Below are 12,340 nucleotides of genomic sequence, written 5' to 3'. Positions count from 1 at the left end.
TGAGTTTAACCTTTTGTTTTTATTAAAATCCGTTTCTCCGACATTCTGAGAAATTGATGAACTATGCTTTCAAATTTATTCAATATGAAAAAACAATTTGGATAAAGCAGACGGCATTAATTAAAAATAGAAATCAAAAACCTTTATAATTTATATTTCATTCTTAAGTAGTAGATCGTTATATCTAAATATAGTGTTTTTTAATGTATGGAATTGTTTTATATAAATATATTAACCACTTAATATTAACTATTTGAAAATTATAGGCACAAATTGTTCTGCTAGTGATATTACTAGTAGCTATTGTTGACTTCGTCATAGGAACATTTATTCCATTTGAGAACAAGAAGCCTAAAGGATTCTTTGGTTACAAAGGTAAGACAAAACGGCAAGTTTCTGTAAGTAATCTCTCCATTGCCTGACCCTTTCCTGCTTTCAGTACAAACACATTGCTTTCGATGCGTAGAAGGGCAAAGAGCTTGCTCTCTTATAACCCCATCTCTGTTCTACAAGATGGGAGGAAAAGAAAAGAAAAAAGAAAAAACGCAAAGGTCAGATAAAGGATGTGTACTGTCTATAACGGGGAATCATGTGATTGAGGGATACTGCAAAGGTCATAAAAGATTGTAAGCAGGCTGTAAAGTTGTTTTTTCCAGTACTGTTCTAATTTTAAACAATCATCTGAAGACTGTTCAATAAGTGAGGACTACCTATATGCTGTTTCTAATTAATATATCTACTATAATCCTATAGGAATTCTTGTAAATTTAAAAATGGATTAAATTAATATTTATTCTTTTGTTAATACTAAGAGAAAATTACAGGTAGTAGAAAGTTACACTGATTTGGTGAAAGATTATATTTAAAAAAAACACAGCACATCTTTCAATATCCTCCTTACAATTTGCGTTTTTAAGTATTCATAATTGTTTTAAGTTTCTTTGTAGTTTCTTCAGTGGAATAATAAATATGAAGTTTATTGGACAACACAATTTTAAAATAATTCTTTTTTAACATTCTTACTTAATAGCTGAAATATTTTCAGAAAACTTTGGACCAGATTTCAGAGACGAAGAAACTTTCTTTTCAGTATTTGCTATATTTTTCCCAGCTGCAACAGGCATTTTAGCTGGTGCAAATATCTCAGGTGATCTTGCGGTGAGTGATGTTTAGTTATGTTATCACTATTTAGTTCTTTAGAGTGTTCTTGTGGTTCATACATTCCATTTTTTCCAGGATCCTCAATCAGCCATACCGAAAGGGACACTGCTAGCCATCTTAATCACTACAGTGGTTTACATAGGAGTAGCAATATCAGTGGGTAAGCAATTTTCACTTCTAAATTGTTTGGAAGCATCTTGATATGTGTGTGCATAATTTTTCCCAGATTGGTTTTTACAATTTGAATTATTGTTTACTCTTCATATAGAGGCAATCAATTTATAATTTACCAAAAACAAAATCTATCTATCTACTGTGCATCATCTTAGACCAGGGGTAGGCAAAGTTGGCTCTTCTATGACATGTGGACTTCAACTCCCAGAATTCCTGAGCTAGAATGATTGGCTCAGGAATTCAGGGAGTTGAAGTCCACAAGTCATAGAAGAGCCAACTTTGCCTACCCCTGTCTTAGACCAATCTTTTGTATTGTAGCCCACTTGGTAAACTATATAGAGGTAAAATTAATAGCTATTTCACTATTATACGTGAAATTAAGAATAAGAGAGCACAAATATAAATATACCTCTATATAGGCAGAAAAAGATAAAGCAAGAATAATATTATAAATATTGTATATGCTTCTAAAAGAGAACAAAAATGACAAGAAAACCCAAACTACAATTCAGGTAAATAAGTTGTTTAAAATTTTCTAAAAATAGATTATACATTATATAGATTATAATTATGAAGTTAAATTTGTTTCTTTATTAAACATTTTAGACAAAATTTCACCTAAAGATTGCAGGTTGCCAATCAGTCTCCCCCCACCCCAAATGTCAGCCTTTTCCCCCCTTTGTAAACTGATGTTTTAGCTCAATGTAATAGTTAAATAGAACAAGGAAAAGATAAAAGAACAGGGAAGGTATTTTCTGGATATTTCTCCAAGAAGCTCATGAATTTAATGAGACCAGCCAAATAGATCAAAGCAGAAAAAAACAGATAAAATCCAACATGGGGTTAAAATAAATCAGCATTCAACCAGCCAATTAACTTTTAAAGATAAAGAACAAAACAAAACTTGAAAAAGTGAAATTAAAGCCAAGACTTATTTATGAGAACATAATGCTGATAGGAAGAGATAGAGAAAACACCAATGACTTTCCGGCTGCTCTTATAGGGAGCTAGAATCTTCGAGACTCCTCCTCCCAGGTGGGTCCACAGCTGTCCAAAAGTTGTCTTGGGTCATTCCTAGGTTCCCCCATTGAAGCCCAGGAATTAACACTGCCAAAGAAACATCTTTGGCAACAAAAACAGCAGATTGTCAGCAGAGGAGAAAAATTTCCCTCCTGGACAGCAGCCATCCGGGGGAGAAGTAGCTGCTGATATATTTTTGAAGATCTTTTACAGAATCTACATGACTTCTTTGTAGGAATGGGTTAAGATAGAGCTGTAATGCAGTGTGCTTTTCTGCTTGGTAAGTCATCTCTTCTTTATCTTCTAGGTGCCTGTGTTGTTCGGGATGCCACCGGGAGCCTTAATGACACAATTGTTAATGAGCTGACAAACTGTACATCAGCAGCTTGTAAATTGAATTTTGATTTTTCTTCCTGTAAAGCAACAAAATGTTCTTATGGGCTAATGCATAGCTTCCAGGTAAACACCATTTCCAATCCTGGGAATTTTTCCATATCATTATTTTATAAAGAAAGATCTTTTTGTGTTAAAAGGATGTAAAATAAAATACTTCAATTGGAAAATGTATTTATCTATCAGATTTTACTTACAATAGTAAAATCTAATACAAAAAAGAAAGTGAAAGGTGCAGAGGAGAAGAAAAAAAGGAAAAGAAAACAATAGAGAAAAATGTATGAAATGTTCAAAATACACAATTTTGTAACTGTTCACCCCCTCTTAGTTTACAATGTTCTCTTCATCTCATCTCTTATCTATAATTCAGTGACTTTCTCAGAGATGTTATCGGTTTGTGGCCAGGGGGATAAAACAACTTGTATCAGAGAGTTTAACGTGTGGTTAAGGCAGTGGTGTAAAGCTGAAGGTTTTGGCTATGTAAGTCATGACGTCAGTAGGTGGTATAATAGGGAGTTGTTTAAGAGGGATGGTTTGCATCCATCATACAGAGGTACCCAGGTGCTCGGTGAGGAGTTCAGAACTTTTTTGGACAGGCATTTGAACTAGGCAATGGGGACAGAGATGTAACTGATGTGGATGATTTCTGTCCCCGACCAATGAGGATAAATCAGTTCCTGGAAGCTTACAAAAAGGGAGCTGTAAATAAAATAGATGTAGTTGTTGATGATAAGGGGCAAACTAATAATGAAAATAATGTTCTTTGGGTAATGTGCATGAATGCTCGAAGCTTGAGCAACAAGCTCTGTGAGTTAATGGCCATAATATCTAGAGATAATTTGGGTCTGGTTGCCATAACAGACATGGTTTAAGGATTCTAATGAATGGGAAATATCCATACCAGGATATACATTGTATAGGATGGATAGAATAGAGAGAAGGGGAGGTGGAGTAGCCATTTATGTTAAGGAAAGTCTAAAAACAACACTAATTCAAAATACATGTAAAGACCTGGAGACTCTCTGGATTTGCATGCAAAATAAAGAAGGTTCTGTCATTAGAGTTGGGGTGATCTAGATTCTATAGGCCTCCATGGCAATCTGAGCAATATGACAACAAGATGGTGGATGGAATTACTCAAATGGCAGTAAAGGGAGATATTGTGGTTATGGGTGATTTCAACATGCCTGATATTGACTGGAATATCCCCAGTGCCCTTACATGCAAAAGTAAGAATATAGTAGAGGCCTTTACAGGAGCAGCTCTGGCACAGCTGGTTAAGACACCAACTAGAGGGGAGAATATTCTAGATTTAGTTTTTACGAATGGGAATTGGGTTTCAGAGGTTAAGGTGGGAGAAAATTTAGGTTGCAGTGACCATCTATGTTTGTGGTTTGATGTAAAAACTGATTGTGAGCAATCCTATATTGCAACCAAAGTATTGGATTTCAGGAAAACAAATTTTAATGCAATGGGGGAATATTTAAATAATGAATTAAAGGGGAGGGATAAAATGGCAGGAGCGAGCACCCAGTGGACTGTATTAAAAAGGCCATCTTAAAAGCCACTGGACTATATGTAAGGCAAATAACTAAAGGTAAAAGGAAGAAGAGACCACTATGGTTTAGCAATGATGTAAGGCCTATAGTAATGAAAAAAATGCTGCCTATAGGAGGTATAAAGAGTCTGGAAGTATAGCTGATAGAGAGGTGTATAAAATGAGACAGAAGGAGGCGAAACAGATAATATATGCTGCTAAAGCCTCAAAAGAGGAAGAAATTGCCAAACCTGTAAAGAAGGGGGATAAAAACCTTCTTCAGATGTATTAGTGATAGGAATAAGAAACCTGAAGCATCACAAAGCTTAGTACCGGGAATACTACATGCATTGATGAGAATAAGGAGATCGCTGACCATTTCAATAGCTACTTCTGTTCAGTTTTCTCAAAAGACACCTTGTAATATAATACTATAGATGGATGTAACATTGCTTCCAGCTGTACGAATTCAGCTCCAGTGATCTTAGAAGCCGATGTCTTGGTAGAACCTGAACGATTAAAGATAAATAAGGCAATGGGTCCAGATGGCATCCACCCCAGAGTTCTTAAAGAACTTAGATCTGTCATTGCTACCCCCCTGACTGATTTGTTTAACCAATCCCTGTTAACAGGAGATGTTCCTGAGGATTGGAGAATGGCCAATGTTGTGCCTATCCACAAGAAAGGCAGTAGAGAAGAAGCTGGTAACTACAGGCCAGTTAGCTTGACATCAGTTATAGTTAAAATGATGGAGACTCTACTCAAAAAGAGGATAAATCAGCACCTAAAAAACAATAACTTATTTATTGGACCCAAATCAGCATGGCTTTACTGAGGGCAAATCATGTCAGACTAATCTCATTGATTTCTTTGACTATGTCACAAAGGTGTTGGATGAAAGTGGTATTCATAACATTAATTCTTCCCTGCAAACTATTTTCTTATTTCCTATTCAATATACAGGTAATGAGCATGGTTTCAGGATTTGCCCCACTGATAACAGCTGGCATATTTTCTGCAACTCTTTCTTCAGCATTAGCCTCTCTTGTCAGTGCACCTAAAATCTTTCAGGTAAGAAGGATTGTTTTCATTGTTTTCTTCAAACATACTTCACATTTTAAAAATACTTTTCTCAACTTGCTTATAATTCATACAGTTAGTCTTCATTAAAAAAAACCCAGCAATACAGTGATCCCCCGATCATTGCGAGGGTTCCGTTCCAGGACCCCTAGCAATGATCGGGTTTTCGCGAAGTAGCGCTGCGGAAGTAAAAACACCATCTGCGCATGCGCAGATGGTGTTTTTACTCCCGCAGTGCTAGCGAGGAGCCGAAGATTGGGGTTCCTGTTTTAAAACGTCGCCGCCCATGGGCTGCTTGCCAGCACCCCCCTGGACCCCCAACCCGGGTTTGGGGGGCTGCTAGGAAGCCGCCCATGCCGGCGGCGACGTTTTAAAACAGCCGCGCGGCTTTCCAATGAGTCCCGAAGACAAACGTCAAACTTCCGCGTTTGTCTTCGGGACTCATTGGAAAGCCGCGCGGCTGTTTTAAAACGTCGCCGGCGGCATGGGCGGCTTGCCAGCACAACCCCGAACCCGGGTGGCCAGGCGAGCAGCGAGCGAAGGGCGGGTGGCCGGGCGAAGGGCGGGCGAGCGGTGAAGGGCGGGCGAGCGGGGTGCTGGGGAGGGCTTCTCGCCCTCCCGCCAGCAAGAGGGGGAGCGAACGGCGTGGGCAGGCTGCGGACAAGCCGTTTGCTCGGGCCACTTCCCAGCTGAGTACTCAGCTGGGAAGCGGCCCGAGCAAACGGCGTGGGCGGGAGAAGGGCGCGCGAGCCGCGGGCGCGCGGGCAGGCAGGCTGCGGACAAGCCGTTCGCTCGGGCCGCTTCCTAGCTGAGTACTCAGCTGGGAAGCGGCCCGAGCGAACGGCGTGGGCGGGAGAAGGGCGCGCGGGGCGCGCGGGCAGGCAGGCTGCGGACAAGCCGTTCGCTCAGGCCGCTTCCCAGCTGAGTACTCAGCTGGGAAGCGGCCCGAGCGAACGGCGTGGGCGGGAGAAGGGCGCGCGAGCCGCGGGCGAGCGGGCAGGCAGGCTGCGGACAAGCCGTTCGCTCGGGCCGCTTCCCAGCTGAGTACTCAGCTGGGAAGCGGCCCGAGCGAAGCGGCAGCAGCGAGGAGTTTGCGTGGGAGGTGGGGAAACTCCTCGCTGATGCCCGCCAAGAGGGGGAAGACCTAGGGAAGCCGCCCAGCAGCTGATCTGCCCGGCGCCATCTACGCATGTGTGCCCATAGAAAAAAAGGGCGCGCATGCGCAGATGGTGTTTTTACTTCCTGGTTCAAAAATCGCAAATTAGCCGTTTCGCAATCATCGGGAGCGCAATACCCGGGGGATCACTGTATATCTAATAATGCTGCCTACTTTGTCTATATATTGTCTTGTGGCTAGATTGGTGATGATTTGTACAGTTTTAATATTAAACTTTTTATTACTGTCTGTGTGAGCTTGGCCCTTGTCTTTTAAGATTTAATGCCTTGAGTGATTTTTTTAAATATGCCCATACTTTAATTGGTCATCTCTTTGATCCTAGGCATTGTGCAAAGACAATATCTATCCAGGTTTTCTGATGTTTGCTAAAGGCTATGGGAAAAATAATGAACCTTTACGAGGGTATCTTCTCACTTTTTTGATTGCTCTTGGATTCATATTAATTGGTTAGTTTAAGTCATATTTGTATACAAAGCTTTTTTAAAAATCTGAATTATGTGGCATGATCTGTAGAAATAGAATATGACAATATAATATCTAAACTGAGCCTTACAAGTTTTATATAGACTAATTTCATCAGTCAGTAGTTAGACTTCAAAGGCTTGTTGCTAGAATTTCTCATTTTCTAAATATTTGAAGAATCTTTTTGTTAATCAAGTGTTCAACATTAACAAATGCAAAGCAGTATTTCTACCTTGCAATTACACTATGAAAAAGATTCCTGGGTAAATTAACTTCTTCGCTGTCATGGTGTACAGAATATTGGATTGTTAAAAATAAGTTATTAATATGACCAGGGCAAATTCTTTCGTTTTATAATCCCATTTTTAATTCAGAGCAGCTGTGCAAACACTTACCAGAAGTACCCCAATAGTATTCCATACATTAGAAGAGAATTCTACATCCATAAATACAGTTTTGGAATGCTTCTAGAAAGCACAAAGTATTTCAGACTTAAAATATTTCTAATTCTAAACATTTTGCATACTTTTGAAGGTATTGGGAAGGAGGATGTGTATTTCACTATATTCTTAATAAGAGATAATGTCGGCTTGATTTAAGTTCCAGAGTTGTCTCATCCTGCTATCCCAATTAAATACAAAAAAGCTTTAGCAGAAAAACCACTTTTGCCACCCTAATCCAGATTGCATATGTCTGCATATATGAAAAAGGCAGTCCTTTCAATCTGCAGCACACTCTTGGAGGTTTTGTCTGTCAGTCATGTAAATGCTTCACTATAAGTACACTATTGCATTCTTCACCAAGAATACAAAATCAAAAGGACCACCAATTCAAGTAAGGAGCTGTTTTTCCATAGTAGTCTGCTCTAAAAGTCAATATGATTATGTGTTTCTGTCTTTGCAGCTGAATTGAATTTAATTGCTCCAATTATCTCCAATTTCTTCTTGGCTTCCTATGCTTTAATTAATTTTTCCGTGTTCCATGCTTCACTGGCAAAATCACCAGGTATGGATTTTGTATTGACCCTAGTGAGAACATGGAGTTTAAAAAAAAAGTATTCAACAACACTAACTGTATATTTATTTTTAAAATGCCATATTTTTCAGAGTATAAGACGCACTGGAGTATGAGATGCATCTAAGAGATTTTAGAGGAGGAAAACAAGGAAAAACGTATTCTGAACCAAATGGTGTAGTAATGTATTATTTAATAAAATACCAGTGTAGCAGAATACTTTTTACAACCATTTATACTTTTTACAACCAAGCTTTAAAACTTGTGGACTTCAACTCCCAACATTCCTCCTCCAATCATGTTAGCTCATGAATGGGAGTTGAAGTACACAAGTCTTAAACTTGCCAAGTTTGAAGACCCTTGCATCCCTAACCCAGGGATGCTTTAAGACTAGTTGACTTCAAGCTTCCAGAATTCCTCCTCCAGTCATGCTAGATGAAGTAATTAGAAGGCAAAACCACTCCCGTTTTTGTGAAAAATGGAACCCCCCCTTTTGTTTTTACAAAAATGGAGTGGTCAAAGGGTATGGGAAGCCTGCAGAGAGCTCCTGGGTGCTGGGGGATGGCAAAAATGCCCCCATTTTAAGGGGGGAAATGGGCCATTTTTTCATAAATATGGGGACATTTTTGCCTTCTCCCAGTCCCCAGGAGCTGTCTGCAGGCTTTTCAGACCCTCTGTCCACCCCATTTTTGTGAAAAACAAGCCAATTTTTCACAAAAATGGGATGTGGGGACAGGGCTTTGGGAGGCAACAAAAGAGAGGCTATATTTGGTGTATTAAGATGCACCAACATTTCTATCCTCTTTTGGAGGGAGGGGCATCCTATACTCTGAAAAATATGGTAAACACCAACAGCAATTGAAAATAATTTTCAGCTTGATCAGATTGCAATCATTTTTGCATTGCAAAAGTTTGGAAGGTGGAGAGAAGGCATAATATTACTATACTATTTTATTTCAGTTTTGGTATAGTATTTAAGTAAATAGTACATAGCAACTATTTATATGAATGCTGGAAAATTTATGTAAGAAGCATTTGTTTATAAACATATTAACATGGTAATTAAAGGATAAGTTTTATATATGTCATATAACATATGATATAGATATATAGAAATATGTACATATGTACATATGTATTTTTACTTAATTTTTATTTGCTTTTGAATAGGCTGGCGTCCTGCTTTCAAATACTACAACATGTGGATATCTCTAGTTGGAGCAATTCTATGTTGCATAGTTATGTTTGTTATTAACTGGTGGGCAGCACTCCTCACATATGTTATTGTTCTAGGACTCTACATTTATGTAACTTACAAGAAGCCAGGTGGGTACATCTTTTTTTAGCCAGTTGGGTATGCATGGTTTCCCCCTTTACTCCTATTTCACTCCAAGTCTGATGTTAAGTTTAGATAAAGTAAATTAAAATCAGGATTTGTCTATAAGGTAAAATTGAAAACCTTTATTTTTTTCAGAGTAACAGTTTGTCAAGGGAAACAATAATAAAGGGAAATAAAGCACTATTTTTCAAATGATGTTTGAAAAGTTTAATAATTTTATTATATGTTTACACAGCAGTCCTATTTTGGAAGGCGTTCTTAGCTAATATGCCTTCAATAGCTTTTCTTTCAGACCAGATTCTCTTAATCTCCATCTCAACAGAATTCAGACAGCTTTGAAGAGTTCTTTTTGGTTACATCTGGGTTTTAGAACCAGTTCATTTTCCCTATCTTTTTCCTTAGGTTTTCATCACTTTCTGAAACTATTTGTCCAGAAATGCCATTTTAATTCTTTTTATCAATTAATATTTTACTCTTTCTTAGAGTCTTGTCATATACTCATTAATCTGTAGTCAAAATTCTAAGATTCCTACAAACGTAGCTAGAGCTTTTTTCTAATAAATGTATCCATGGTAATTATTAATTATCCTTTAAATTAAAATTTAATGAATCCCCATTCTCTCATTTATTTAGCTATAAAAATATAAAGGGACCCTTAATTTTTTTAAAAAAAATGCATATCTGATTATTCTTGGAACTTGTCTGAAGAGAATATATTATGCCTCCATAAGTTGCTGTATTTGATTATAAAAATACATTTTAGGGTCAAGTAAATTGTTAATGATGCTGTCTATGTTGTTTTCTTAATGAAGTGTTAAGATATAATTTGTCTTAATATAGAATTCTTGAGTCATGTTGGGATAACCTTGATAAGTAGAAGCATGAGTATAACATTCAGTTATGTTTCCTTAAAATTAAGGTTACTATAGGGCATTTTCTGTTTCAACATTAAAGTTGTTTTTTGCAGATGTGAATTGGGGCTCCTCAACTCAAGCTTTGACTTATCTGAATGCTTTGCAGCATGCTGTCCGCCTTACTGGTGTGGAAGACCATGTAAAAAACTTTAGGTAACTTGAAAAATAGTAATTGGCATATTACTAGACTTATAGTATAAGAACAGCAGTCTGGGGAGAAAAATATAGATTTTTTGAAGTCAAGTGTGTCAAAAATTAGGATCAGTTGATTTACACTGAATTGGAATATTCAAAATGTGTTGCTGTTGGTATTGGATAGTTATAGAATGATTATAGCCTTATTGATTTTGCATATTAGTGCCTATTTACCGTTTTCCTTTAGATCTTTTAAAGTGACTTGATTAGTGATAAGGTAAATATGGTTTGAAATATGCATAGATTACAGAATTCATTTAATGTACTTCCCTATTGCTGATTTGGAGTAAGCATTCCTCTTACCAAAAGTATAAGAGACTACTTTCTAGCTTCACTGTGTGATATTGTCGCAGAAGAATAATTTTGAAACTTATTCATTGTTTTTATTAATTACAATCTCCCAGAGCTGGTAACACCAGGTAGAATATGTAAACGTCAGTATGCAACAGAGCTTCATAAATCAGTTTTTATATGCAGCTGGGAGTGAGATTTTTTTTCTGTAAGGAATTTGCTTAAATAGTAATAGATAGCTTAACGATAACATCAAAATATTATTTAGCTAGCTTATCACAATACATCCTTATGCTGTATTTGTCTTTTTGGTTTTGATGTACTTCGGTCTAATCCTGACCAACAGATTAGGTCAGAGTCCATGTCTTTATTTTAGCATATGTATATGTAAGCCATATTTTTCAACATTATTCAAGGCCAATATAACAGTGTCTTAATATTAAAAATGAATAACAAGTGGTGATTCCAGTCACATGAAAAACATGGTGCTAATTCTGAATTGTTTTCATGTGTAGATACTGCTTAATGGTGATATTTTATCAATAGTTCAGATTGGATTGCAAAAATGTTCATGTAAGATGTTGTTTGAATCTAAAATTAGGCCACAATGCCTTGTCATGAGTGGTGCTCCAAACTCACGTCCAGCTTTGCTTCATCTGGTCCATGCCTTCACCAAAAACGTAGGCTTGATGATCTGTGGTCACATACATCGAGTAAGTCTGTAAATAATTGGCTATGCTTCTCAAAACAATAATTTCTGTACTGTTGTAATTTTTCTCTTTCCCCTCATTTATCTAGAAGTCTAAGATAATGCAAATTGCATGAAATACAAGAACTGAAATAAAAGAAACTTGTGATACTCTAATTACAGTATCAAAATAATTTTTTGTTTAATAGTTTTATCTTTAAAACTGGTAGTACATCTTGATTGTTAATAATCATAAATCAAGTAAAGGAAAAGTTTCCTTTCAGATAATTGCTTTTTTTATGTATTGTAATTAACAGCGACCATTCAAAAATTACTATTGGTACAAAGATCTTGTCAGACAGCATTATAAATAAAATCTGTAGTATGATACAAGTTTAAAATATTAGTTCAGGTTATGGACTGAATTCAATTTTTATTAAGTTCCTTTGGTGCTGGGGGTTACAATTTAATAATATCATAAAACACTAAAATGTTATTAAAGTTTTGCATGTTGCCGATTCTTATATTATTTTTGTAAAACCAGTTATTGCTTGTTTAGAGAGTAATGTTTGTCTTATGTAAATTTTATAATGTTGTAATTGACTGAATAGAAGCATGCAGATAAGATGATGTGTCCTTGGAGAATGAGTTGTTTGCTAGCAACTGACAAGCCTAGTCTGTCTAATATTCAGATATCAGAGTACACGGAGATACTTGAGATGCAGAAGATTTTAGGTGTACAGTTTCTGCAGTTTCTCATACTCTGTGAAATGGGTAACATGTATGTATGTATGTATGTATGTATGTATGTATGTATGTATGTATGTATGTATGTATGTAAAGATCACCAATATATACTGTATGTTACCCACTCATAGATTTCTAAATTGTTTGA

The 12,340-nt window shown here is 36.9% G+C and overlaps 1 protein-coding gene across 1 annotated transcript in view; it reads left to right on the top strand.

The window, feature by feature from the left end:
• SLC12A2 (solute carrier family 12 member 2) overlaps window positions 1–12,340 on the top strand; it is a 46,455-nt gene that overhangs the window by 19,377 nt on the left and 14,738 nt on the right. The window contains exons 9-18 of the mRNA XM_070742838.1: window positions 267–375; window positions 1,031–1,158; window positions 1,237–1,321; window positions 2,663–2,814; window positions 5,249–5,356; window positions 6,865–6,988; window positions 7,908–8,009; window positions 9,189–9,344; window positions 10,325–10,424; window positions 11,359–11,470. Coding sequence (XP_070598939.1) covers window positions 267–375; window positions 1,031–1,158; window positions 1,237–1,321; window positions 2,663–2,814; window positions 5,249–5,356; window positions 6,865–6,988; window positions 7,908–8,009; window positions 9,189–9,344; window positions 10,325–10,424; window positions 11,359–11,470 — 1,176 coding nt within the window. The remainder of the gene's footprint in view (window positions 1–266; window positions 376–1,030; window positions 1,159–1,236; window positions 1,322–2,662; window positions 2,815–5,248; window positions 5,357–6,864; window positions 6,989–7,907; window positions 8,010–9,188; window positions 9,345–10,324; window positions 10,425–11,358; window positions 11,471–12,340) is intronic.

The sequence above is a fragment of the Erythrolamprus reginae genome, chromosome 2 (genome assembly GCF_031021105.1).
Source record: "Erythrolamprus reginae isolate rEryReg1 chromosome 2, rEryReg1.hap1, whole genome shotgun sequence".
Lineage (NCBI taxonomy): Eukaryota > Metazoa > Chordata > Lepidosauria > Squamata > Dipsadidae > Erythrolamprus > Erythrolamprus reginae.
The sequence above is the reverse complement of the archived record's forward strand: the minus strand, read 5'-3'. Positions and strand labels throughout refer to the sequence as shown.